The sequence below is a fragment of the Candoia aspera genome, chromosome 1 (assembly GCF_035149785.1).
Source record: "Candoia aspera isolate rCanAsp1 chromosome 1, rCanAsp1.hap2, whole genome shotgun sequence".
Classification (NCBI taxonomy): domain Eukaryota; kingdom Metazoa; phylum Chordata; class Lepidosauria; order Squamata; family Boidae; genus Candoia; species Candoia aspera.
The window spans coordinates 176,643,790-176,669,159 of record NC_086153.1 but is presented as its reverse complement, the minus strand read 5'-3'; the positions used below and the strand labels follow the sequence as shown (position 1 = coordinate 176,669,159).

Here is a 25,370-nt window from a genome sequence, read left to right as displayed (position 1 = left end):
ACCTCCCACCCAGCCAGAAGAAAACGGCCATTTGGGTGGTGAAGGACTACTTCTCAAAGCAGGCCCACTTCATCCCCTGCACGTCGGTCCCATCCTCACAACAACTAGCCAAACTCTTCCTCATCCACGTGTACAGGCTACACGGATGTCCCGCACGTGTGGTGACCGACAGGGGCACACAGTTCACCTCCAAATTCTGGCGGGCCTTCCTGAAGCTGACGGGGACCCAACAGGCCCTATCTACGGCTTGGCATCCGCAGACGGACGGAGCCACTGAGGTTCTTAATGCCACCTTAGAGCAATTTATACGATCATATACGAACTACCACCAAGACGACTGGGCTGAACTGCTCCCGTTCGCCGAAGTCGCATACAACAACGCCGTCCACACGAGCACGGGGAAAACCCCGTTCGAAGTAGTCTCGGGGCGCGACTTCGTCCCCATACCGGAGCTACCTCAACCCCCGGAACCCCAGGTGGACGCCAGCGACTGGGGACGGAAGATCGCGGAAGCATGGCCAGTAATCACGGCGGCGCTGAAGGAGGCACAGGCTGCTTACAAAGAGCAGGCCGACAAGCACCGGCGCCAACAACCGACGTTCCAGGCGGGGGATATGGCCTATCTCTCCACCAAGTTCCTAAAGTCAACCCAACCCTCGAAAAAACTGGGGCCTAAGTACATCGGGCCGTTCCGAGTCACGCAAATAGTGAACCCGGTAGCAATACGCCTGGACCTGCCACACAACCTCCGGAGACTCCACCCGGTGTTCCATACCAGCCTCCTAAAACCGGCAACCACCTCCCGATGGCACCCAAGCACGCCACAGCCCGCACCGCTAATGATCGACGGGCAACACCACTTCGAGATCAGGGACATCCTCGACTCCCGCAAGCAACGAGGAACTCTACACTATCTGGTCAGGTGGAAACACTTCCCCCACCCGGAATGGGTGGCGGCGCACAACGTTAACGCGCCTGACCTGACCAGAGCATTTCACCGGGCATACCCCGACAAACCGCAATCAAGGGCAGCAAAACCAACCCCCCCCCGCAGGCCCCCCCCCGCCTCCTGTGCCCCAAGGGAAAGGGCCCCCCCCAAGCCCGCGACTTGGGTGGACCTTCCCCCCCCCGGGACTCACTCCCCCCACCCCGGGCCCACGGGGTGGTGACAAACGAGCGCCAGCACCCTCCCCCCGCCCCCCGGCCGCGGGGGAGTGGCAAGCAAGGCAACAGGGCAACCTGGGGGCAACGCCCAGGAGACACAACACAGGCGACGCACTCTAAATAAGAAAAGAAGGGCCCTACCTGGAGCTGAGCAGCACCCGACCAGCCACGCCTCTCGCCTCGCCGAACTGAGCCAAACAAACAGGGTGTGGTTGGAGCATGCGCACGCCAGGTCAGAATCCGAGCATGCGCACCATGGACACACCCTGGGAAGGCACGTGGTAGAGGGAGGAGCAAAGGGAGGGGCGACAACTACTCCGGCGGGAACTTTGAAAAAAAAAAAAAAAAAATGTGGCGTTTTGACAGCTCCACGGGGAAAACCAAGAAAACCGGGGGAGAACACTATTCGAAAAGGGGGCAGTATGTCATGAGTGCCGTTGAGCTAAAGTCATCAGCGCAATGGCACTCATGACAATGACAAGGAAATAAGTGAAGGGGCACAAGTTAAGTAGCCATCAACCCACAACGACTAACGGCTAACAAACAATAGCTAAACGAATCACGGAGCCACCCAAGCCATCAGCGGCAATACAACGGGGATCGCCCAGCTGAAAGCAATCAGCAGAAGAATGGAAACCTGAGGATGGGCGATCCCGGAAACCCTCAACCAATGGCAGGGCAACGCATGGGACAAAGGGGGGTGACGTGACCGAGAGCGAGGGGGCGCTGACCGGCGCGGGGTATTTAAACCCCGCACCGGCGCGCTCCTGTCACTCTCAGCTTTTTTCTACCAACGTTGTACCTGCCCTGAAATAAACCAGAACCTGATTTGCAAACCAGCGTCTGAACGTTATTCAGAGGTAGGCAGCGCATGACATCCCCCCTTATATTAAAATAAAGAAAAAAAATCATATAAACCTCCTAAACAACTTTCCCCCCACAAAAGATAACACTTATTTAATTATTCCCTTCCTACTACTATTCTATACATTTCTGTCTACTATAATAAGAATCAAACTAAAAAGCATATAAATTGTCTGCCATTATACTTAATAGTACAACAGTTTTAATAATCTTAATCTTAATAAACCCAAAAACAAAAACAATTCAAAACAGTGGCCTTAAATCAAATCCTTAAAACCATCCAAATAAACGTTTTTATACCCTAATAATCCAAATTCTTAAAAACAAATAACATCAGTTGAACCCTTAAAGCAATCCAGATAAACATTTAACCCTTATCCTAGTTCAAAATAAACCAGAGCATTTACATACCCCACAATGTGCATAGAGCTTTTCTCTTGAAAGCTTTTCTCTTGAATCAAACAGCCCAACTTCTCTTCAAAAAACCTCCCACACATAATGACCCCTTCTTTTTCATGGCATTCCACCAGAAAATCAATTTCACTTATTGCTTGCCGATCTCCATTAAATTTCTCCAACTCCACTATCCGATCTCCATCCAGCATCTCAATAGAAATCCCAATCTTACTCTTAGAAGGAACATTTCTATCACTGTTGAATTCCCCAATTTCATCCACCACATCCCCAACCTGATGGCACATTTTCGACCTCATATTTTCCACAATGTCCTGAATGCCTTGCATAAAAGCTTGGTAGAAGTCAGGAAAAATCTCTTTAAAATCTTCCACATTTCACGCAGTAGATTATAACACTACCTAGGAACTTAACCAGAGAAAGTTGAAGATATGGAAAAGTTCTGGAAAGTATTTACACAAGCGAGAATGAGATAGGTAGACAGTTCCCAAGGGAAAATAGAAACAGAAAGCTGAAGGTTCAAATCAGCTGATTCAATGTGTAGGAAAATGCTAATATGTTCAAATTTAGTATGAAAATAATAACAGGAAGACAATTGTTTACTCTCAATACGCCTTTATATTTGGAAGGAAAACGAAGTCCAAAACTTTAAAAAGATTAAAAAAAAGTAATCCCAAAAATAATGATAAGCACCAAGAGAGCCAGCTTCTCCTCCCGTAGAAAGCCTCTCTTAGGTTACACATACTTAAAAAAAAACACACACATAAATTTAGTGATTTAGAAATGGGGTGGCCGGTCTTAGTGTCCCTTTAAGGCTATAGCACGCCTTGGAAAGTGATGAAGTCTTTGCCTCCCAGCTGGTTCTTACCAGTCGAACGCAAAACGCTGTTTGTGATCTTCTGGCTGCAAGCAGCCGTCCAGAGGACAGATGGGATGATTCCAGGTGTTCTCCTTTACCCGGAGAACGTTTCTGGGCTTCAGGAAAACCTGTCTGAGCCCCCCAAAATTGCTGTGTTGTGGGCACAGCTGCTCAGTCTGCCATTTCCCTACTGGAAGTCCTGCTTTTCTTAGCATTTTTGGTTGTTCTGGGGCTGGAGAAGAACGGGAGCAGTGGCAACTTAGGGCATTCTTTTGAGGGTGAAGCAGCACTGCTGGTACTAAAACCACCAGATCTGGGCTGCAAACATTCTTTGGATGGCCACAAAGAGTTAAGAGTTTTATGTTATCTCTTTGTTGTCATCTAATGGTTGTCCAACTCAATACATGCTGAGGTTAGCTGCTGAGGTTAGTCTTTGCCTGCCACTCCACTGCCACCCTTTGAGTAACCTTATGCAAATGCCTAGGTTTTTCTATGGGCATATGCCAACCCTGCAATCGACCATGGTCAGGTTGTACCTGTGGACTCCAAGGCAACTCCCACCCCTCTCTTGTCTGTATTTACATCACTGGACTAAATGTGCATAGGCAGAGGGTCCAGGCAAGTTTGGTTTCTCTGTTGAAGGACATGTGAATGTTTCTAGTCTGTGGCAGAATCATGGCAAAGGCTGTTTGCATTCATGAAGTTTTCAGAAAGTTTTTTTGATTGTCAGCCCTTCAGTGTAAGCCAGGTCAGGAAACAGACACCATAAGAACTACTGGAACTCTATTGTTGTAGGGCAGGGTTTCTCCACCAGGGTTCTGTGGGACCCCAGGGTTCCATGAGAGGTCACTAGGGGTTCCCTGGGAGATCATGATTTATTTAAAAAATTATTTCATATCCAGGCAACTTCACATTAAAGAGGTAAGATTTATTATTTATTTTTAGTTTAAGAACACTGTTAATACATATATACAGGCCTGCACATGAAACGAATATAATTTTGTAGCTTCTGGACTATATTTGAGCCTGAATGTGCAGGGGTTCCCCAAGGCCTGAAAAATATTTCAAGGGTTCCTCCAGGGTCAAAAGGTTGAGAAAGGCTGTTAATATAGGGTATAACAGAACCTTGAAAGCCGACGGATTTTCTCCCTCCCTCCCTCCCTCCCTTTCATACCCAAGAGTCAATCCTGAGTTTCTTCCTGAACCCGTCTTGCCTTTCTGGACTCAGCTGATGTTTTCCTAATGGCTGCCACATACCTTCTTGAAGGATATCTCCACACTGATTATCCTCGGAGGACCATAAATTATATCTTACTAAGTGAATGTTAAAAATGCACTGATTAGTTCTCTTAACTTTTTAAAATGGCATTTTCTTTATTTCTAAGTTGCTTTAAGAATATTTGAAGCAGAAAAGTAAAATACATGTAATCTTATTTAACCATACTTTACTATGAGCAAAAAATATACATAAATAAGGCATCATCTGAAGTAATCAAAGAAATGCTCTACAGTCTTCACTTCCATTTACACAAGGAAAGAAAACTGAAAAGTGCACAAGCTTGACCTTTACTGTGATTTGTCATTCATCAGGCGTTAGGGCAACAATAAATCAAACGACTCTGCATGAAAATATACACTTACACTGCTGGCTTGGAGAGTAGTGCAAATCCTCCCATCACCAAAAAGTTTGTCAAGGAAGTACAGTACCTAAAGCAGAACAGTGGAAGAAAAGTGAATATTCCTATGGATTTAAAGTATCATCATGAATCGGTCTAATGGAGGATGTAAGGAGTGAAACTCTTTCTGCCTCAAAAAATAATGATAATAATAAACCCCCAGCCTTTAGCATTTCAATCCCTTTGTATCACAAAACTTTGGTGGTAGAGTTCCCCCTCACTTTGCTTTGGTAACAAGGAACTCGATGTCCAAATTTTGATACATGTTGCTCTCCCCCCAGTACAGTACTACAAAATTACTAAAAAAACCCTCAAACTTCTTCTTCCTGTCCTGTCTGGCCCACATCACAAGTGCTGCACAGAAAGGAGCAAAGCTGCATCGGTTCCTTCCATACAAAAGTTATATGAAAATACCCAAAGGATGTATTCTTCCTTACTGTGCTCCTGTCTGAGGCACCTGTCAAGAGGATATGCTCAGCAGCCACTTGTATGTCACATTAAAACGAACAGATATATCACGGCATGAATCTATGGGCCGTATTTTTAAAGATTATTGACTAACAGCTTTAATATTCCCCTGTATCGACAGCAGGGAATACCTTACATTTGATAACTGAAAATGCCCAGTACTTCTATTTCAGTGTTAATGCAGTCATGAAACTAGCCAAATGAAGACAGGTTCAAGAATTTTGCCTGTTGCCTGCCAATCTGAAGGAGTGTCTGGTGTTTTTCCCAATCATTCAACTCAATCTTACAGGGCAAGTCAGTAATTCAGAAAATAATAAGCATAATGCTTGAAACCTCTTTTTGTATGTCAATTTTTCTTTAGAACCCATTTTGTTTTCAGGTGCAATTTTGCTCAGTATAAAGATATTTGTATAAAGATAAATAAAGATATTTGTATAAAGATCTACAAATTAAAACTAAAACAAAGAGATCCTTACTCAGTATAACTTTCCAAAAACAAATTTGAATGCTTCAGGATCACCAAATTCTTTGCCTCTTTTAATCCTTGAAGAAAGCTAGTCAAAGAGGCTCCATGCTGACCAACCAGGTAACACAGTTTGCTGAATGTACTTGCCATTTCCTGCAGCAACTGGATGGTAGATGCTGTACCTAAATTATCTGTAACACAACAAGGGTACGCAGTTGATATAGTTGTAATGCATGGTGGAAACATTGCCGATTCAACATATCATAGCCCTGCAGCCTGCACTGTCTCAGCCTGGGTGGCTGAGGGATGCCTCTGGGGGAGATTGCCACCTCACGGCCCTTGAGGGAATGGGGCCAAGAGATACCTCTGGGGGAGATTGCTGCCTTGCACATTTGTGTGTCTGGGTGGTGGGCATGCCACTTTGAGTCCCACAGCTGCAAGATGAGCCTCTGAGGGAAAGCACTCTTGGATAGCAGGGCAAGACCCATGGTTTAGTGTGTTAATTTGGAAAATGGGAAACACTTGGTCAGGTTGTGTGAGGGAAAATGAGGAAGGAGAGAGTGTGAGGATTGTGAGACTTCAGCATTCAAAAATGTTGAATGTTGAAGTTCATGGAACTGTATCATGTACTCCCCAAGTTCTCCTTCAGCTGGGAAAAGGAAAAATGTGAGAAAGAAACTCAAAATAACACTGCCTTGATTCTGTTTGGTATAAAAGGAAACTCAGTCAAGCTTTCACGTTTCTGTTATTATACCCTACAACAATAATGTAGCATTCCTGTACTTCTTGCACTGTTTTGTTTCCTGACTTGGTCCACCTCGAAGGCTGACAGTCTTTCAACTAGCACAATATATGACTGAGCAGGGGGGTGCTATTAGAGAGGTCTGTATTCAGAGCAAAACAGGAGGTAAAAATACAATGGCACTGCAAGAAAAGGAACCAAAAATCATGTGTTGTGATTTTTAGAAGTCAGAGACTGAAAACAATGCAGTAAAAACACCTCTTACCGAATCCCAAGAGCGGTCGGAGAACTTGAGATTTTATAGCGCTCAGTTTAGAGTAGAACTGTCTCTCCGTCGAAGCCAACTCATGAAGACTGGCGATGTACCCCATAATGTTTTTGTCCACTAAAGCCAAACACTTATTTCCACCTGTTGTCACGTTGCTAATATACCCCAGCTGGAGGGAAGATACATTATTTTGAAAATCTCTCAGGACAAGACTCAAGGTTAGTCCTATTTTATGTTCTGGTCGACATCAGCCTCTTCCACTTTACATAGCGAAATAAACTCTACAATGTGCACATATAACATTGACATAACTTATTATACCCTTGTTTCTAAATCATGGTATGTGTATCATGTGCAATATTAATACTTCAGGCATTTATTACATTGACCAGATTCAGCAATAGAAGTCTCAGATCTGATAAACTGTACCTGTATGCTTCCTCTCTGATCCTATCCTTAAATGCCCAGGTTTGACACAGATAGTCTGGCTTGTGAAATCAGATTCCAGTGATGTTCAAAGATATCAATTAATCTCCTTCAGAAAACTTTATCCCTTCTGCTTTATTGCTGATGCTCTTGGACCTACTTTCCAGACTCACTTACTTTCTCTACACCCCTCTCCAAAACCATCCTTTTCCAGGAAGCTTTTGGTTGAACATCCTACTTTCCATGCCACACTACAATTAAACCTGTACTGAAGCTTAAGCATATGAAACTAAAACAATCACATATTCTTTATCTATCTTGCCTCCTTTCTATTGTTTCCTTCCTATATCAAGTATTAGACAGTAAGTTTTGCAGTAACTTTATACTCTGCAAAGCAATTGTGTGCAAATTTTCCCAGACTGAATGTCATACAAAGCCACTGTTTAACAAGACAGAACATTTACACCATACTCAGGCATAAGAGGAAAAGAAAAAAAGGGGAAGAGGATGTTCACTAGTTTATGAATTACAGTAGTTTCAAGGCAAGCAACTATACTGTATAAAGACCAGGCCAGTAAATTGAAACAAATGCCTTACAAAACGTGTATATTTATTGGGTTATATATTTTGTTACAAATATAATTTATTTTATTTTTTAACTTGGATCAGAAAAATAAGAGTTCAATTCTGATGTCATGAAATTTCTTTAAAAGCAGTTTGAAGTGATGTCAACCCTCTAAATGTTTTCAGTTACAATCCCCTGACATTTATTAACTTTACATTTTACCAGCTCATCTATGTCTATGTAAAAGAATAAACAGACACAAATCTGACATCAGGAATGGCAATATCTAAGAAGCAATGGGGGAACCTTTTAACTTCGCATGGTATTCTGTCACTAATCACAAAGAAGCCGCTCTAAGAAGATCCAGAATTAATCAGGAGATTTAACATTATTTCTCAAGAACAAAACAGAGACAATTTCCTGTGCTATTACATACGTTCACTGGCTATTAAATGCAAGAATGTCTGTGTGGCACTTAACTACTGCTTTGTTTAAGGTTACTATTTAAGGAAATTATGTTGTCCTCACACTTTCACCATTCCCCCTTTTCTTTTCTTTTCTTTTCCCCCTCCCCAACAAATTGTTAGGACTACATTCAGCAGGCTCAAACAAAACGCCACATGCCACAACTGATTTCACAAGGCACATTTCAAGGTTATCCTCTACGGGCCACAGAAACAAGTGTGTAGTAACAGTGACTTCACCATTAACATTTTCTACTAGCAAAAGTACCTCTATTGGGTTCTCAACATCTCAGCTGAAAAAAATAATGAAAAATGTAATGTTTCTTCTAGCAGGCAAAACTTGGACAGTAGAAGGCTGCAGCTGTTGCAAAGAGGATTGTTCTTTTGTAAGTCAGTTACAATACAGGTCTGGGGGTTATTGCTGGGGTTTGGGTTCTACTGGAAATGATTTTCCGTGGACAATGGAATGTGAGACTAATAGGAATTCCTACGTTCTAAAGTTTTACGGGAAATCAACCGGAAAGTGATACACACCTTACTACAGTTTAGTAACAGTGTTGGACTCTTTAAACAGTTGTTTTCAGATGAAACATCATCCTCTCCTTTTTCTTCTCGGCCACTGTAGTATAATGAAGGCTGAAAATCTTCTCCATCTGCTAGGAACAGGGAATAGTCTGGACCTGCTGCTATATTCCAAATTCTGTTGTGATCACATATCTAGCAAGGCATAAAAACAATACAAGAACATAAGAGCAGGTCTGTGGTAGATCAAGACCCCGCTTAATCTACCACAAGGTCCAAACAGATTCCGCTTGAGTGCTTGCAAACAGGGGATGGAGACATGCCCCTCTCTCACTGTTGTTCTATGGCAACTGTTATTTTCATCCCTACAACTGCTATTTGGAAGAATGCTGCTCCCGACCCAAATGCTACATTTAGTTTTCAAGTCCACTTGTACTCGATAAATGTGCCCTCCGTGAATTTATCCAATTTTCCCGTTAAAACCATTCAAATTAATCACCATTGCCACATAACGTGGTAATGAGCTCAATGTCGTAATTATGCTCAGAATGAACAAAGGGTCTTCTTCCATCTCTTCCAAATCTCCTTCCAATCAGTTTCCCTGGATGATCCCCGTTTTAGATGCATGATTTTATGCACCGCAATCACGGCCCCTTCAGGCGTCCTTTCTTCAAGCCAGAGTCCCAAACATCTTATCTTTTTCTCCTTATACAGTGTTTGTGCTCCCAATTACTCTGGTTCCCTTCTCCTGCTGTTTTTCATAGACGCACAAGGGAAAACGCCAAGGAACATCACACATCACCATTCCACAGCTGCAGAGAGGACGTGCTGTTAGGGATTGTCCCTGGCCCTGTGCCATGTTCCAGAGAGGCCAGGAAGATTCTCTTGGGTCAAGATTCCCATATCTGAGAGAGCAGCAGGATCCTGGGAACCAGGGGAAGCCCAGGCGAAATGCCTTCGCAATTGCCTTCTTTTGAATCGTGATATTGGCAAACTTTTTAAAAGGCAAGTACGGTGATGCAGTTAGATTACAGGTAATTATTCTGGAAACAAGTTTGTGACAATCAGAATTACCTTTGCAAGGCGAGGGATTGTGGTTGGAGAATTTAAATGACTTAGCTGTCCAAAGGTATTAATGCCCCATGAATATACCTGCAGAGAATTAGGGAAAAGTAGTGAGAATAGCCACTTTAATATAACCCAAGTCAAAGTAAAATAAAATAAGAGTGTAGCAAAATATGAAAAAGTCCATCTGAAATAGCCTTCCACAGCTGGCAACTTTCAGATGTGCTGTACGACGATATCACGCTCTGGCTTCTCAATCTCAGATCTGGGGTTGTGGTTTGATCCTTTGTAGTTTCTGCACTGGCGGATTTCAACCTCCATGCCCTGGTAGTATGGCTGGCAGCAGCCCAGCAATTCAGGGTCGCCATGGGCTTTTCCCACGCCCATCCAGCTCATAAAGTGGTGGCCCTAAACAGGATCTACATTAACCTCGTAACAGGCTGTTCCCTGTCTGAAGGTGGAGAACATTTCTATCAGACCTTTGTCGAAGTCTGATCATTTTCTGGCCACCGAGGCATCAGCACCAATAATCTCCTCAAGGTGGCAGGACCAGGCACCTTATGAATCTGGTAAGTTTGGGGAATTACCAAACTATCTGATGATTCCTTACTGAATATTGAAATCCTGAGTAGCAAAGTTGCTAGATATGATCATCCCAGAGCAGCCTCTCCCTGCTCACTGATCCAGGAGTGCTCCTTAACTTACTGGGAGAGGAAATGACAGAAGAGGTGCCCGACACGATGATGGTCAAAAAAAGAATAATTTGATTGGACATGAATATAAGCCCATGTTCAACCTACACCATTATGATAAGGCCAATGAAGCATCACTACCTTTCTGCCAGCCTTGTTTCTTGGGAACGCTGTCCAGTGACTCTGTTCAGGGTGACTTGCCCCCTTTTGGGAATTAAGAGGTTGGAACATCTCCTTGCAGGTTGCTCTGACTTTTTGTAAAACATTTCAGAGATAAAAGGGAGCAGGTGGTACCGCTTGCTTCGAAAGAGGGTATGGTATGTTCCTTCCTGAGGGAGGCATCCTTAAATCTGGCAAATGCTGGACAACTTCTGGCCCATCTCCAACCTTGCCTTTTTGTGGCAAGTTTTGGAGAAAGTGGCTGAGGCTTAGTTGCAGAGGACTTTTGTAATAAATGGATTGTCTGGATCCTTGTCAGTCTGAGTTCAGGTGCAGGCATGGGACAGAAATTGTACTAGTTGCTTCAGTGGAATACGTGATGAGATATGGAGCAGGGAGGATGCAGCCTTTCTAGTCCTGTTAGATCTCTCAGAGGTTTCTGATACCATCAATTCTGGCATCGTAGGCTGGGGTTTGGATGCACGGTTTTACAAAGATTCTGCTCCTTCCTAAGCAACCAGATCCAGTAAAAAAGATGGGGGTGAGAGAAAAAAGCCCTGGCAATCCAAAAGGGGGTCCCTCAGGGCTTGGTCCTCATGGATATAGAGCCACTGAAGGAGATTATCTGCCAGTCCAGGGTGAATATCATCAATATGCTGGCGAAACTCAGCTGTACATCTAAATCCTGGGCTGAACAAGAGATGCAATATATGTCCTCATCTGATTCTGGAGTACAACTCAAGGTGATGGTTATCACCTATAACACCCTTTGTGGCTTGGGTTTTGGTTACTTGTGGAACTTTCTGCTCCAGGAAGAATCTGCCCATCCTACACAACTGAGCTGGCAAGGTATGCTGCATGTTCCCATCCCTCATGAAGCTAAATGGGTGGGGACAGGAAAAGCTGCCTTTTCTTTTGCTGCCCTGGTTTTATGGCCTGCTTTCCAAGGCAAAGATGGTCCCTAACTTAAAATGATTCGCTTTTGCTGAGCTTCTGGATATTAACCTATTGGGGGTTGTCACTATAATGTTTTATCAGCTCAGTGTAATTGTTAATTTTATCCTTTTATTGCAACTGTAATGATGGTAAATCATACAGTTTCATGTCATGCACAATAAACAAACAAAAATCTATAGCTTGTTCCTTATTACCCTTATATACTTGCCTGAAACATCATCCTCTGCATTTGCTTTAGCTAATGCTACTAATTGTCCTTACCTTGTTTTACAGTGTTGAACACTTTACAAATGAGAGCCAGCATGGTGTAACGGGTCAAGGTGTTAGAGTAGGAACATAGAGACCCAGGTTCTAACATATCCTCAGCCACAGAAACTCACTGTGTGACTTTGGAATAGTCCCTTTCTCTCTCAGCCCAAACCTCCCTCACAGGTTTATTGTTGTGGGGAAAAATAAGAGGACAGAATCCTATGCATGCCACCTTGTACTCCTGAATAAAAGGTATGACATAGATGCAGAAATAAATAAAACCTTTCACTTCTTTTCTAGTCCCTATCCATGCTTAGTCATCCAGAGAAGAAGAATTAAACCCCATCCAGCCCAGGCAGCTAGAGAACAACCATTTCTGGAAAGGCCAAACCAGAATGAGAATCATCTGTTCATTCAGAATCTGCCCATATTTCATCAATATGCACGCTTTCGGTCTAAGTTATAAAAATGTTTACACATATATCTATACAAAAGTTATCAACACTGAAAACATACAATGTTCAAAGGAAATCTGAACATGGAGTGATACACAGAAAACAGAGTTTGATCTAGTGAGTGAAACAGTATATTCAAACTAAGCACCAGATGTGAGACAAGCAAGCAGCATTTATTTTCCTACCTGCGATTTAGCAGTGAGTGCCAAGGAATGATGGCCACCAGCAGACAAATGAATTACTTCCTTACCATCAAGACTTTTTACACACAATGGTTGGAGCCTGCAAACCCACAAAATGAAATCAAGATCCTTAACTTACAGAAGGAATCTGCACAGAGTACATTTCATAGGAATAAAATAATCAATTTTATGCAAAATGCAATGCCAACATGGAAGATGAATTGTTTTGTTACGGTCATGATGGCCCACAGATATTGAACCAGTCATTACACAGTGAAAACATATACAGACAATTCCAACTGGGTTATACTTAGTGCTATGTGAGCAAACATAAGCTTGAATAAAGGGATTTCTCTTGCTTTCTTCCCTACCGCACCTCCAATAAGCCCCACAAATCTGTTCTGTTGGCAGATACCATCCCATTACAGATGGACACAGAGGACCCTAAGAGAGAATTACTGTTTCCTGGCAAAGGACACCTTTCCTCACTAAACTCTTACCTTGGTAAGACATCACCATGTCCCAGCTGCCCATCTTTTCCTTTCCCCCAGCTCCACACCTCAGTTCGCAGAGACGGAAGAAGTGCATCAGCTTCACCACTGTAAGTGGGTGTCAGGGCAACTGTCCTCATTCTGGCTCGTCCTACTTTCCTCAAAAGCCTTGGAGAAACTTTAATATGGGAAACAAGAACAAATCATTAGACATAGCAATTATCTATATTGTCTGTTCAACTAAATATATTTTTTGCTAATCCTTAAAAGGCAAATTCACACAGTTTTTTTAGCAGGTCTAAATGTTAAGTGTTATACTGAAGAAGTCACCTAGGCAATTTGTTATAAGCTTGAGGTATCTGTTCAATATAATCTAATTTGGAATAAAAGAGGAATCTTTCACCATACAGTATCTTCATGATGTTAACTAATCACCCCACTTCTCAAAAATTCTTAAAATCCCTAGTGCTAGCCATATCAGTAGCTCAGAGTACATCAGGTAGTTATTTCTGAAAAAACCTGCTACTGCTTTTTTGAAGAACAGAATGCTTGTATCATGTCAAAGAAGACACCATATTTCTTTCTAAGCAGCATTCATAAAGAGAGAATTTTGCAAGTAGTCTGCAAATTATACCAGTTTGACCCTAAACTGGAATCTAAAAACAAAAGTAGGCTTCCAGCAAAAAGGAATGGTGGATGTTTTCCATTTATTAGGCATGTATATACAAGGTTTATATAAGTATTTATGTATATACAAGGTTTGAACTGCAAAAATACCACTAGATGGCAGCAAAGAGATACAGAAAACTAACTCTTCCATGCTATCTAGTGGTCATATAGAACTTTGCAGCCAAGACCTGGTAGCCCTTGAAAGGCAAGCTGTAGTTGTATCAACAGGTTGTTTTTTTCACAGGCAGTATTTTGGAATGTGTAGCATACCTGGGAGGAGCTTGCCCATTCACTGGTGGGAGTGGCTAGTCACAAGACACCTATTTACCAATGAAAAACTGATGAGTTAGTTCCCTGACATCTGTTCTAGCCTTCTAGATTCTCCCTACTACCTCAAGTTACTTCTATGTCCTTTTCAGGGCAGCTGGACACATTGCTACAAAAAGCAGCTGCGGCAATCCACCTTAATTTTTTTTTTAAGTGAGCCCAAATATTTTTCAAAATTAAAATGATGCTGGAGGTTGGGTTGCAGCCATGCCAATTCTCTATAATAATTATTTTTAATTAAAATAATATTTAGAATATACAAAATAAGATGGGTACAGAGTCTGGCAGGCATCATAGGAGATGCCTACTTGCACACTGATGTGTATTGGGTAGTCTGCCTAATTATGGCTTAAACATTTGGTTTGAAATGCCCTTTTTGCCAAAAGAAAGGGAACCTGTGTCGAATGGTAAAAATTACTGGTTGAGCGATTAATTAAAACTTCTGCCCATTTACTAAATCTTAACAGATGGCCACAGCCTATATACTTGAGAATAAAGGGAAACATTAGGAAATGTAGTAAACTCACAGTGAACACATTTTATCAAAAGTTGTCTTGGTATGAGTATCAAGAGAATATTGATTCATGTTCAAAGGTGTTACTTAATTGAATTTGGACCTGACCAATTTTTAATTGAAAAATATAGTTGGGCGCATACTTTTAACAGCTATGCAAATGAAAAATGCTGTACAAATGAATAATAGTATAAAGACTACAAGAGATTAATTTTTGGCCCTCTGCCTTTGGACTACATCTGGTCCAAGAGAAAACAGGCTGCTGGGCAAACCATGTTTTTGTAGAAGCCGCAATCAAGTATACTAGTGTTACGTAAGTGGGAACTACAAAGGGCCACCATATTGAACGTTAAAAGTCATTCATGTTCCCTTTGACTCAAAAGGACTCAGCTGTACTTTTGGAGACATGCATTCTACAACTGATGAGTTAAAAAAAGAGATCTGAGACAGATCCCATTTTTACATAGGATGGTCCCTGGAGATGGGTAAGTATGCACATACAAGGAATAGAAAAAAATAACCGAGAAATTGACTTTTTAAAATATGAGCTTTAGCAGTTTGAAAGTATTTACTCTGCTTAAGAACATCTTTTCTGCTACATTTGCATTTCAAAAAAACTTACACAATAATTTAAAAAAATATATATTATTTTTATTAACTTTGCCCTTAATATCCTACCTTCAAAATCACATACAAAGGGGCAACAATGTCTTTGTGGAGTTTCCCAAATCTTCTGATCTTAGGATCTGCTTCTAAAAATTTATGCTGCCTTCTGGCATCCTTTCCCATTCAAAACTCATGTCAGTAATGCATGCGGCACCACCAGAAAAGTAGAATGCACCGGAGGAGGATAAATTTGGCTGCGAAAGGCAGGCATTCTGGAAGTTATTATTAGTCTTGTTGCTCTGTACCCTGAAGCCCTGGCAGTGGGGCAGACATGAGCAGGGCAGGAAGACAATCATAATGAATAGGAATTATATTACCAGGCACCCAAGCTTGAAGGAGCTGCTTATCAAAAGTGAACGTTAACAGAGTGGGAAAAGGAGGAATAAAATACTTATAGTACTTGCCATTCTAAGTGCTGTAAACAGTTTGCTTTAAAAGGTGCTATACTGAAGGGCTGGCATATAACACAGTCTGCCATTAGAAGCAGGTAATGTTCCTTACACATTTGTGAAATTAGATGATTAACATGAAGAATGAAAACCCTGGAGGTTCACTGAGCATCTCACCTTGGGAGAGCAAGCCAGGCAAGGAAAGTCTTCGACATATCCCTTCAGATTCCTCTTCTCGAATGTCTACCAAGCTGGAACTTTTTTTCCCCTGCATTGACTCCAGCTTGACCTGCTCTTCTCGGCTGTCCTTCACTCCATCGAGGGCTGGAGAGCTTCCGCTAGGTGGGGATGCTGTGCAACCTGGAACTGTGCCATAGAAGTTCATTACCTTCTTCAGAGACAAGGCTCCAGCTTCATAAGTAGCAGCTACTCTTACACCAACTGCAGATGCACAAGAAACCACTAGGCTATTAAGGACAGATGTACCTGGGAGGGGTGGACCGGGAAGGCAAACAAGATGATCCTCTTCTTGAGACTGCTAGAAATACAGTAAACAAACCCAAAAAATCTATTACACCTTGTTTTATTATACACACATACAACTTATCCTGAAGATGAGTTATCTAAGTTTATTGGCTGCATCACGCGTTTGAGAAAAGTGACCTAAGTTCTGTAGCAGGATTTTTTAAGAGACAGCATAACACAATGCTCACTCATATTCAGAAAAACTGCACCAAGGGCATTAAAATACTTGTCGCCTTTCATATGAAAAGCTTGCTACTGTTTCCATAACTACCCTACTCTAACTCTACATTCTAGACTTGAACAAAGTACTAAGTCTGGGTAAGCGGCCAAAAGGGGCCATCCGCCAAATTAACTGCTTTCTGCTTCTTACGCTTTGTTTCGGTAACAAAATGCTCAATTATGAAGTAACCAACACATGCTGGATTCCTTCAAAAGCACTGCACCTTTCTCTGTCCCCAAACACTAAATCATACTACATATGATGTACAAGTATATGCCAATAAAATTCCTGTTTTAAATGCTGGATCTGCATCCTTTTATTTACGTGTTTTCCTAAGCCAATTCTTAAAAGACCAGGGTCACTTTAAATGAGATGAAATTTGATACTGCTTTCTACAATTTGTAATCATGAATTGAATGAGTGGACCTTTTACAAATTGTAATTATATTAACCCAGTTAACAGATGCCCATATTGTATTAACCATTCTCTGTTGGTGATTCCACAACTGGCTGAAGAGTTATAGAACAGTTTACCAGACACATATAATTGGGTTTGTCATGTTCATTGTTTCAATGTAGTTTATAGATTGTAACATTTCACATGCCGTGGCGCTGACGCACGTTTCTGTTTGCGAGGGAGCTGCTGTGAAACCTTGTACCAAGCTCTGTATGTGAAATCAGGACAATGGAATGTGTTTGGGTTATTTTCTCTGCTCAAGGACTTTTCCTGCAGACCATCAGAAACCGCTAGGAGCACCTGGGATTGTGGACTTGAGAAGATTCTATGGGGGGAGGGATTTCATTCGCACCGAGGGTTTTTACTTTGAATTTACCCACACTTTTACCATTTTCAGCTTTCTTTGTGCCCCGGAATGCTGTTCTTTAATAAATCAGGTATCTTTGAATTTCTACTTATGAGTCTGATTGTGTTTTAGATTAGGCAATCATTACATAAAGCTGAGAATCCCAAATTTGTACCGTTAGCTCCTGCCAAGATTAATTTCTTGTGAGGGAATATAGTTAACGATGGCTGAGTCAAAGTCCATGACCGGTGGACTCGAGGAGTTGACTAGCTCGATGCCCGAGTCGACGGTCAAGAGCGGAGAACTAAACGTCACCACAGAGCCATTGGAATCTCGAGACCTCTTGGAGGGATCAAACTCCGACTCTGATTTGGAAGAATCCGATAATGGGGGGGAACCAAAGCCACCGCCACCGAGTGAATCGCTCACTGAATTGATTACCCTGGATGACGTAGGGGACCCAGAACCAGGGACATCAGGGATGTCCTGGAAGTATCGGTTCCCACTAACCCCTGACAAAGAATCTACCATGGTGTCGACAGAGAAAAAATCAGGCACCTGAAGGAGAAGGGATTCTCAGACCCCTGAGAGGCTACGAGTGATGAAAGCAAAGGTGGAATCAATAGAGTACTTGTTAAAAAAAATTTCTCTGACAATGGAGGGGCAGGGGAGACGCGGAGGAGATTCCAGCCTTCCGCAGCTGTCCCCCATCCTCCCATCTAGACCGACAGCAGAGCAGGGCCGGAGGCGGTTCCGGGACGAATCTCCATCCCGCAGAACCAGACCATCAGTATCCCCACCTCGTAAACCTAAAGCTACAGTAACCTGGGGCCACAGCCCTTAGGCACCTACTGGGTCTACTCCAGCAAGAGGTAGAGTGAGAGACTTTTCTGTCAAATTTGATGGGGATCCGACAAAGTTGTCATTTTTTTTGACTAATGCTAAGAGTTATATGCAAGAATTTGGGGCATGCTTTCCTTCCGAAGAATCCAAAATAAATGCAATTGCCACCAAGTTGAAGGGTCGAGCAGCTGACTGGTATGTCCGGTTACATGACGCTGACTCCCCTGCACTAGACTATTTCGATGATTTCATCTGGGCATTAAAATTGCATTTTGAAGACCCTCTGGCCAAGGCACGAACCAAGAAGGCGTTGAAGGATCTTACCCAAGGCCAAATGTCAGTAGCCGATTACGCTCTGGAATTCAGGGCTCTGGCTGGTAAAATTACTGACTGGTCTGAGTCAACCTTAAGTAAAGGTAAAGGTTTCCCTTGACGTAAAGTCCAGTCGTGTCCGACTCTAGGGGGCGGTGCTCATCTCCGTTTCAAAGCCTTGGAGCCGGCGTTGTCCATAGGACACTTCCGGGTCATGTGGCCAGCACGACTCACGGAACGCCGTTACCTTCCCGCCGAAGCGGTACCAATTAATCTACTCACATTTGCATGTTTTCGAACTGCTTGGTGTGCAGAAGCTGGGACGAGCAACGGGAGCTCACCCCGCCGCGCGGTTTCAAACCGCCGACCTTCCGATCGACAGCTCAGTGGTTTAACCCGCAGCGCCACCGCGTCCCCGAGTCAACCTTAATAGAGCTTTTAAAGAGGGGCTCAACCGAGATGTCCTGCGCTGGGCGTTAGGTCAAGACGACCCTGAGTCGCTTTATGACTGGATCTGTCTGGCAGGGAATGCTGAGAATGCCAAGCATACCTTTCTGCAAACCAGAAAACCCGAGAAACCACACCCAGCTGTGAGGGGGCCCTGAAGGACCGCAGCGGCTGTCCGGCAAAGCCACAAACCCTGGGACGAAGAGAGAGATCGGCGCTACACGTGAGGTGAGTGTCTTCAGTGCAGGAAGGAGGGCCACCAAGCAGCTGATTGCCCGAAAGCCAAAGGCGGGGATAGGGCAGGGAAGCCGCCAGGCAAGTCGCCCCCTGCTTTGCGATGAATGACAGCCGCCAAGGGGACAGCCAACTCTGAAGAGTTAATTTATTTTTCGTGAGAGTCTGAAGGTGAAATTAAGGACCCGGCGGGAAACGCCAGCCACCTGCCATGATGGGCGCCAGCTGGCAGGTTGGAGAAGATGGGCACGAAGATGCTATGGCGAGTGATGACTGCCCCACTTTAACAGTAAAAGTGACATGACACTTTGCTGTGCAATCATTACAGGGTTCACACAACAGCAAAGCTAAACAAGAAACATGATGGCTTGGTGTGATATGGGAATCCAGCCTCTGCTTTGGATACAGGCCAATACTAGGCATTGTATACAAGAATAAAAAAGGCACAAGAAAATATTGCACAAGGTTTTAAAAAAACCTGTAAGAACAGGTTACTGAATTTGTGAAAGCTGTCACTGTGGCTTACTTAATCAAACTACAAATTAACATAAATATGAGCTGTTCACATATGCTGAGCTGATCACAATATGAAAAATGAACTATGAATTGAAATAGCAGGACTGATGGAAAACAAAATCAGTGATGTGTCCTGCCCATGTGCCTCTGTATCGTCTAACTGCCCATGTGCAACTCCTGCTAGAAAAAACTCAAGATTTTAAGGATAAAACAGTAAACAAATAAGGGTATCTTTCACAAAGTGGGGCAGTTCTGAACACACTATCAAAGGAAGAATCAGCCTGATTTTATTGATTAGTTGATGGATTTCATAGATTAACGTAAGTGCACAGTGTAGTTGAATGCTAGTCTCTTAAATCACAGAAAAAAACTCCCTCAACATTAACTTAGTTCCTAATAATGCAGTTTAGCAATATACAGAAACAATAAAATTCATTTCAAATATTACTGCATTTCTTGGTTTCTGAATAAATCACAAAGATGTAAATTAAGTACTAACCACATTAAAAGACTGCATCTGGATACTACAGTAAGGAGAATTTCTTTGGAATTCTGGCTTATCATGAATGGGTAGCATGTTGGTGCACAATATTTGGCTTCTCCTACTAGCAGATGTGAGTAAACAAGTTATTTTGGCAACAATTTCTGAACCAAGGTACCTCAAATGGGCTAACTTACAGAATGTGTCCAAAATCAGGGACCTGTGACTCCCGTGAAATAGAAATTTATATAAATTTGGCAACTTTTATAAAACATTTTATGACATAAAAATGATCATAAAACATTTTATGACATAATACAAAATGTCAACATATGGTTCAACATAGGCTACTTTCAAGGCAGATACATCTCTCCCTGAATTTTTAAGAACTTTTCCAGTACATTAGAAGCTCTGCCATTGTTGAAGGCATTGAGGAATCTGGTAAGGAAATACCTCTGAAACGATGACCCAAGAGGTCACAGGGTTGTCTAGTAAACCCACAAAACTACTTTTGGTCCTACCCAAAGCTGGATAAACATGCCGAATATACAATGTCCTACCCAGCACAGTTCACTTGGCATTTGTGTTTTAGAGGCATGTGAACTTCTTTTATTAAGGCCATTCTGACCTTGAGCTTTTATGAGAAGTTTAAGAATTTTGCATGCACACAACACAGAAAGGAAGAAATGTACGGCCAAATGAATGTAGATGGATACCTGTTCAGGTTCAGAGCTGATCTGCTTCTCCCTGCTTGCATTTAATGAATGATCTGAAAGGCCCGTCAAGTGTTGCTTTACTGCTGTTTTATCAGAGATCAAAGGGTTTCCTGGACTACAAATGCCACTGTCTTCCTGTCCATCATTGTTTGAAAATATACTTGTTATATCATACTCTGCCCCAGACAGCAACTGATCTTCTGAAAGGGTTTTCTGACAATCCTCACCTTGGCTGCTTGTTACACTCTTTCTTTCCAGAGTTTCTAGTGAGGAGCAAGAGGTGCGATTCTCAGTCTGGGATTCAGTCAGAACAACACCCAGTGGACAGCAGTGGCTATCAGAGATGATGACATGGTCTTCTTTATCAGTCATGGTAATGAGGAGCTGGCTGCAATGATTGCATCTCTCTGGGAGAGGTTTTAAGTCTTGAGTGGGGAGGCACTGTACCAGTGCCAAGCTGTGATGGGTCCCACAAGCAATCTGAAGCACCACACGCCCTGCCAGGTACTCAACTCTTTGCGGCTTGGTCACTGGAAATGTATTGGTTACAAGTCCTAGCTGACAGCCACTTCCCCATGCCCATATCTCTCTACTCTGAGAGAGTGCCAAGGTGTGCTCCTCTCCACATGTCAGCTGCAAAATCCGAATTGGCAAGAAAGGTCCAGCTTCACCATCAGAAATGCTGAGGGGGTTGGGTTCTGGCACAGTAGCCTGATTGGCCACAGCACACTGACCAGCAGAATTCTCCCCCCACATGTACACCACCCCTCCTTCAGTCACTGCTCCACTGTGAAAGCTGCCAGATGCCACTGTAACAACATGTTGTCCACTCAAAGTCTTTTCCAGTATGGGACAATTAATAAAAGCCTCTTCTAGCCCAAGTCTCCAAGGAAGTTTTCCAAAACTGTAAACTTCACCATCTGAAAGAAAGTTTTTCAAATTAACTTCAAATTTCAATACATGTAGACTGAGGGATTAAAAAAAAGAATAAAGTGGTAAAACACATTGAACATAAAATGCAACAGCTCCATAATTAGATGATGAGTTAGTTATCATAATCTGAGAAGATAAACTTATAGGAACAAAACTGCCCACAAATCAAGATCCTACAGGTAAATAAAATAAACCCAGAACTGAAGCTATGTTTTGCCACATTCCAACACTATATTGAACACTTTATACCACCAGGAGCCCATGAAAGTACAGCAGTATAAAATTAATTAAACTGTATTAAAAAAAAGAAGGTATTAATGTAATGACTTGCTCTTTCCAATTAAGAATAGAGATACAAGTGCACATATTAGAACTTTGTGTAAATGAACTATTAACTTTTTAAGTCTCAAACACCATATTAAAACTGTTTTAAATATAACTGATTGAAAATTTATGTTGACAGTATTTCAAAAATAGCTATTTTGTTTTAAAGCAAACGATTCTTTAAGAACCAAGTTCCATACCATCAGACAAAAGTACACCATGGTTTTCTCCAAGCGCTGCCTGCAACACTCTTTTTCCGATCCAACCGGGAAGTCTTTCTGGGGTAGGACAAGAGGAACCAGCCTGCCACACATAGACCAGGCCTCTCTCTCTTGTTCCTTCTTGGGTTGCTGAGCTAGCATAAATATGAAACAGTGACACATTTAAAATCTGGGCACATCAAAATTGATACAAGTAATGTATTACACATGTCATAAGTGATTTGAATTTCATTACTCAGATGCAGATCTAACCAAAAAAGTAATTGGGTTTCCAATTTTCTGATATCAGAAACCAGTTCAAGAAAATCTAAGGACACATTTAGAAAATCTTAGCATAAATTTAAAATATCTGGTATGCTTGTTCCCAAATGTCTCTGCCACTTATACTGATATGATATGAAAGCTTTTGTGGGTAGCTCCCACATGGCAGGTTAATGTTGGGATGTAGGTGAGGAATTCCAGGTTCAAATCCCTACTCAGCCCTAAAGGTCCCTATGAGCCCAGGTCAGTCATTTTCTATATTCTTAACCTATAACCTAATACAAGGTTATTCTGAAAATAAATTTGATGGAACAGAGCACAAGTAAAAAACAAAGTTTTCTATTTGAAAAAAAAAATCCTCTGAACCAGACAATCCTACTGTTCTCCTTCCTGTTTGGTTTGAATGTCATGTGTAATCTGACTCCACTTCTAACAATTATTCCCCAAGTCCTCTGATTTAAAATACTGTATAACTTTAAGAAGCACATGTATTAACATATTAGTCATATTAGGCAACAAAAATTTAAACTGATTAGTCAGAAAAATATTATGGTACTTATCTGGGCAAACACATACATACATAAACTGAGAAGGACCAACACAAAATCCCATAGTTTTGCACTTCAGATAACTGGACATTTTCAAGATGAAAATAAACATTCCAATGGTAGTTTGATTTTTTTGTGTGCAAAGTGTAGAATTACCTTTCTTCTTTTGAGTCCATCAGTCATTGAGAATGCTCCATCACCAAGTTATTCCTCTCTGAAATAATAATGGGCCTGTGGGGTAAACCATTGAAAACAGAACAATCTCAGGAGGTGAAATCCATCCAGAATGGAACTACTACAAAGTCTAAGAATGATAAAGTCAGCAAAGAACTACACAAAGCTGTAATGATTTAAAAATCTATGCTATCCTATTAAAAAAGCCATTTACAAGTAAAAGTTAATTATATTTATCCTACCTGCTTTTAAAGAAGAAACGGTTAAAAGCCTGAGTCTTCAAGACAGTTGACTAACCACTTCAGCCCACCCTGCTAGTACTGCTAGTGTTAAAGGTCATACTTGGCCTGCTGCAACAGAACAGATTATTAAGCAGTAAATTTGTGAGCATTTAGAAAAGAGTGCATTGCTTGGCAGGAGTCAGCATGGGTTAATCAAGAACAAGTCATGCCAGATGACCTTTTCTGGCATAGGATGTTTAGCTGATTATGGAAATATAATGACATGGGGTACCTTGACTTCAGCAAAGGACCTGACAAAGTCTCCCATGAAATCCTAGTACAGAAGTTGGCAAAATGTGGTTGGGCTATGAACAACTAAACAACTGGTCAACAACTGATTGAACAATCATACCTCAGAAGTGCACATTAATGTCTCTGTTTCAGGCACCATTCAATATATTTATACATAACTTGGATGAGGAGTTATAAAATATGAATATCAAATTTGTGATGGCACAAAAATGTGGGGTAGCAAACACCTTAGAAGACAGTATCAAGAGTGAGAGGATTTTAACAAGCTCTAACAATGGAGAGAAACCAACAAGTTGAATATGAGCAGAGGCAAATGCAAAGTCCTACATACGGGTAGGAAAAATCAAAAGTAGGAGTATAGGACTGATGGGTCGTGTGAGCCAATAGTGTAATGCAACTGCAAAAAACCCAAATGTGATTATTCAATATTTTCTAAAGAAAAGTGCTATTGTTATAGCATGTTAATTTATTTTATCAGTTTCCTCAAATATAATGGCAAAAGAAACTTATTTCTATTTCTATGTTTAAAATTTTAAAACAGGTGAAATGAGAATAAACTTTACATCATGGTATTTATAAAAGTATGAAAATGTCATATTTCATCCCCATTAACACATATACTGATATTCCCCACCATAAACACATACTAACATTTAGAAGCTGTAATTGCTTATCATGTCAGAAATAACAAGACTTCCCTACAATTCAAGATGCAGGTTTTCTTGCTTATAAGAAGTCTAATGCTTACAGATATTATGCAAGAAGTAACAGTAAGGGATAGGTATAGGTATACCGTGCACATAATTCCTTTAAGTGTTTACTCTAACAATTAAGTACAGACTCACTTTTAGTACACACAGAATACCTACCGTGCTGCCACGTTTATGGTTTTTCAATTCCCTAAAGCCGATTCAAACTTCAGCCCCACTCCCCACTCAGGTCTTGAGAGGATGGATCAGACTCAGCCCACTGAGTCTGAAGAGCTTCTGATTCCATGGAGAATTCCACAGGAGGAGCAGAAGACAATATGATATTTGTCTTCTCCTCCTCTAGTTTCCAAGACAACCTCCCCCCTCTTTAAATCTGCCCAGGAACAGTGAGGGAGGTGCTCCGAGGACCTGCAAAGATCTGTGTACATTAGCATTCATTCCACTTTCCATGGGCTGCAGTTCTGAGCTAAATGTCATGGAGGGAATTCTCCTGCTGGCAGAAAAGCAGCTGGATCCAACCTAGCAACTCCTTGGTGTGCTGGAGGTTGGCACCAGGAACGCTATGAGCCATCTCACTAGCATTCTCCCAGGGAGTCTGAGGCAGACCTTTCGTAGTGCATGCTGCTTCAGTGCTGTAGCTCCAGCAGCTCTAAGTAAGTTTGGCATTGCTGGAGCAGTGAGATGCTCCCTGTTTCATTATTTAGTTATTAAGGTTGTGAGATTTAATCCTCAAACCGAGTAACAGTAACTTCAGTTTTCCCTGTAGGGACACAACAAATATTAGGCTATAAGAACAGAGAGGGAAGATGGCTGACAATTTCTCACTAGCTTAGACTTAGTTATTACCATGAAACAG

General features: G+C 42.0%; 1 protein-coding gene across 1 annotated transcript in view; it reads right to left on the bottom strand.

Moving 5' to 3' along the window:
• Positions 1 to 23,400, bottom strand: part of ALS2 (alsin Rho guanine nucleotide exchange factor ALS2) — a 55,190-nt gene extending 31,790 nt beyond the window's left edge. Inside the window, exons 1-12 of the mRNA XM_063317985.1 lie at positions 23,254 to 23,400; positions 22,268 to 22,422; positions 20,811 to 21,730; positions 16,200 to 16,251; positions 15,891 to 16,073; positions 13,158 to 13,326; positions 12,661 to 12,757; positions 9,973 to 10,050; positions 8,911 to 9,093; positions 6,919 to 7,090; positions 5,922 to 6,102; positions 4,943 to 5,008 (exon numbers count right to left, since the gene is read on the bottom strand). Of these exons, the coding sequence (XP_063174055.1) occupies positions 4,943 to 5,008; positions 5,922 to 6,102; positions 6,919 to 7,090; positions 8,911 to 9,093; positions 9,973 to 10,050; positions 12,661 to 12,757; positions 13,158 to 13,326; positions 15,891 to 16,073; positions 16,200 to 16,251; positions 20,811 to 21,730; positions 22,268 to 22,422; positions 23,254 to 23,273 (2,276 nt within the window). The 5' untranslated portion in view covers positions 23,274 to 23,400. The remainder of the gene's footprint in view (positions 1 to 4,942; positions 5,009 to 5,921; positions 6,103 to 6,918; positions 7,091 to 8,910; positions 9,094 to 9,972; positions 10,051 to 12,660; positions 12,758 to 13,157; positions 13,327 to 15,890; positions 16,074 to 16,199; positions 16,252 to 20,810; positions 21,731 to 22,267; positions 22,423 to 23,253) is intronic.
• Between the last annotated feature and the right edge of the window lie 1,970 nt (positions 23,401 to 25,370).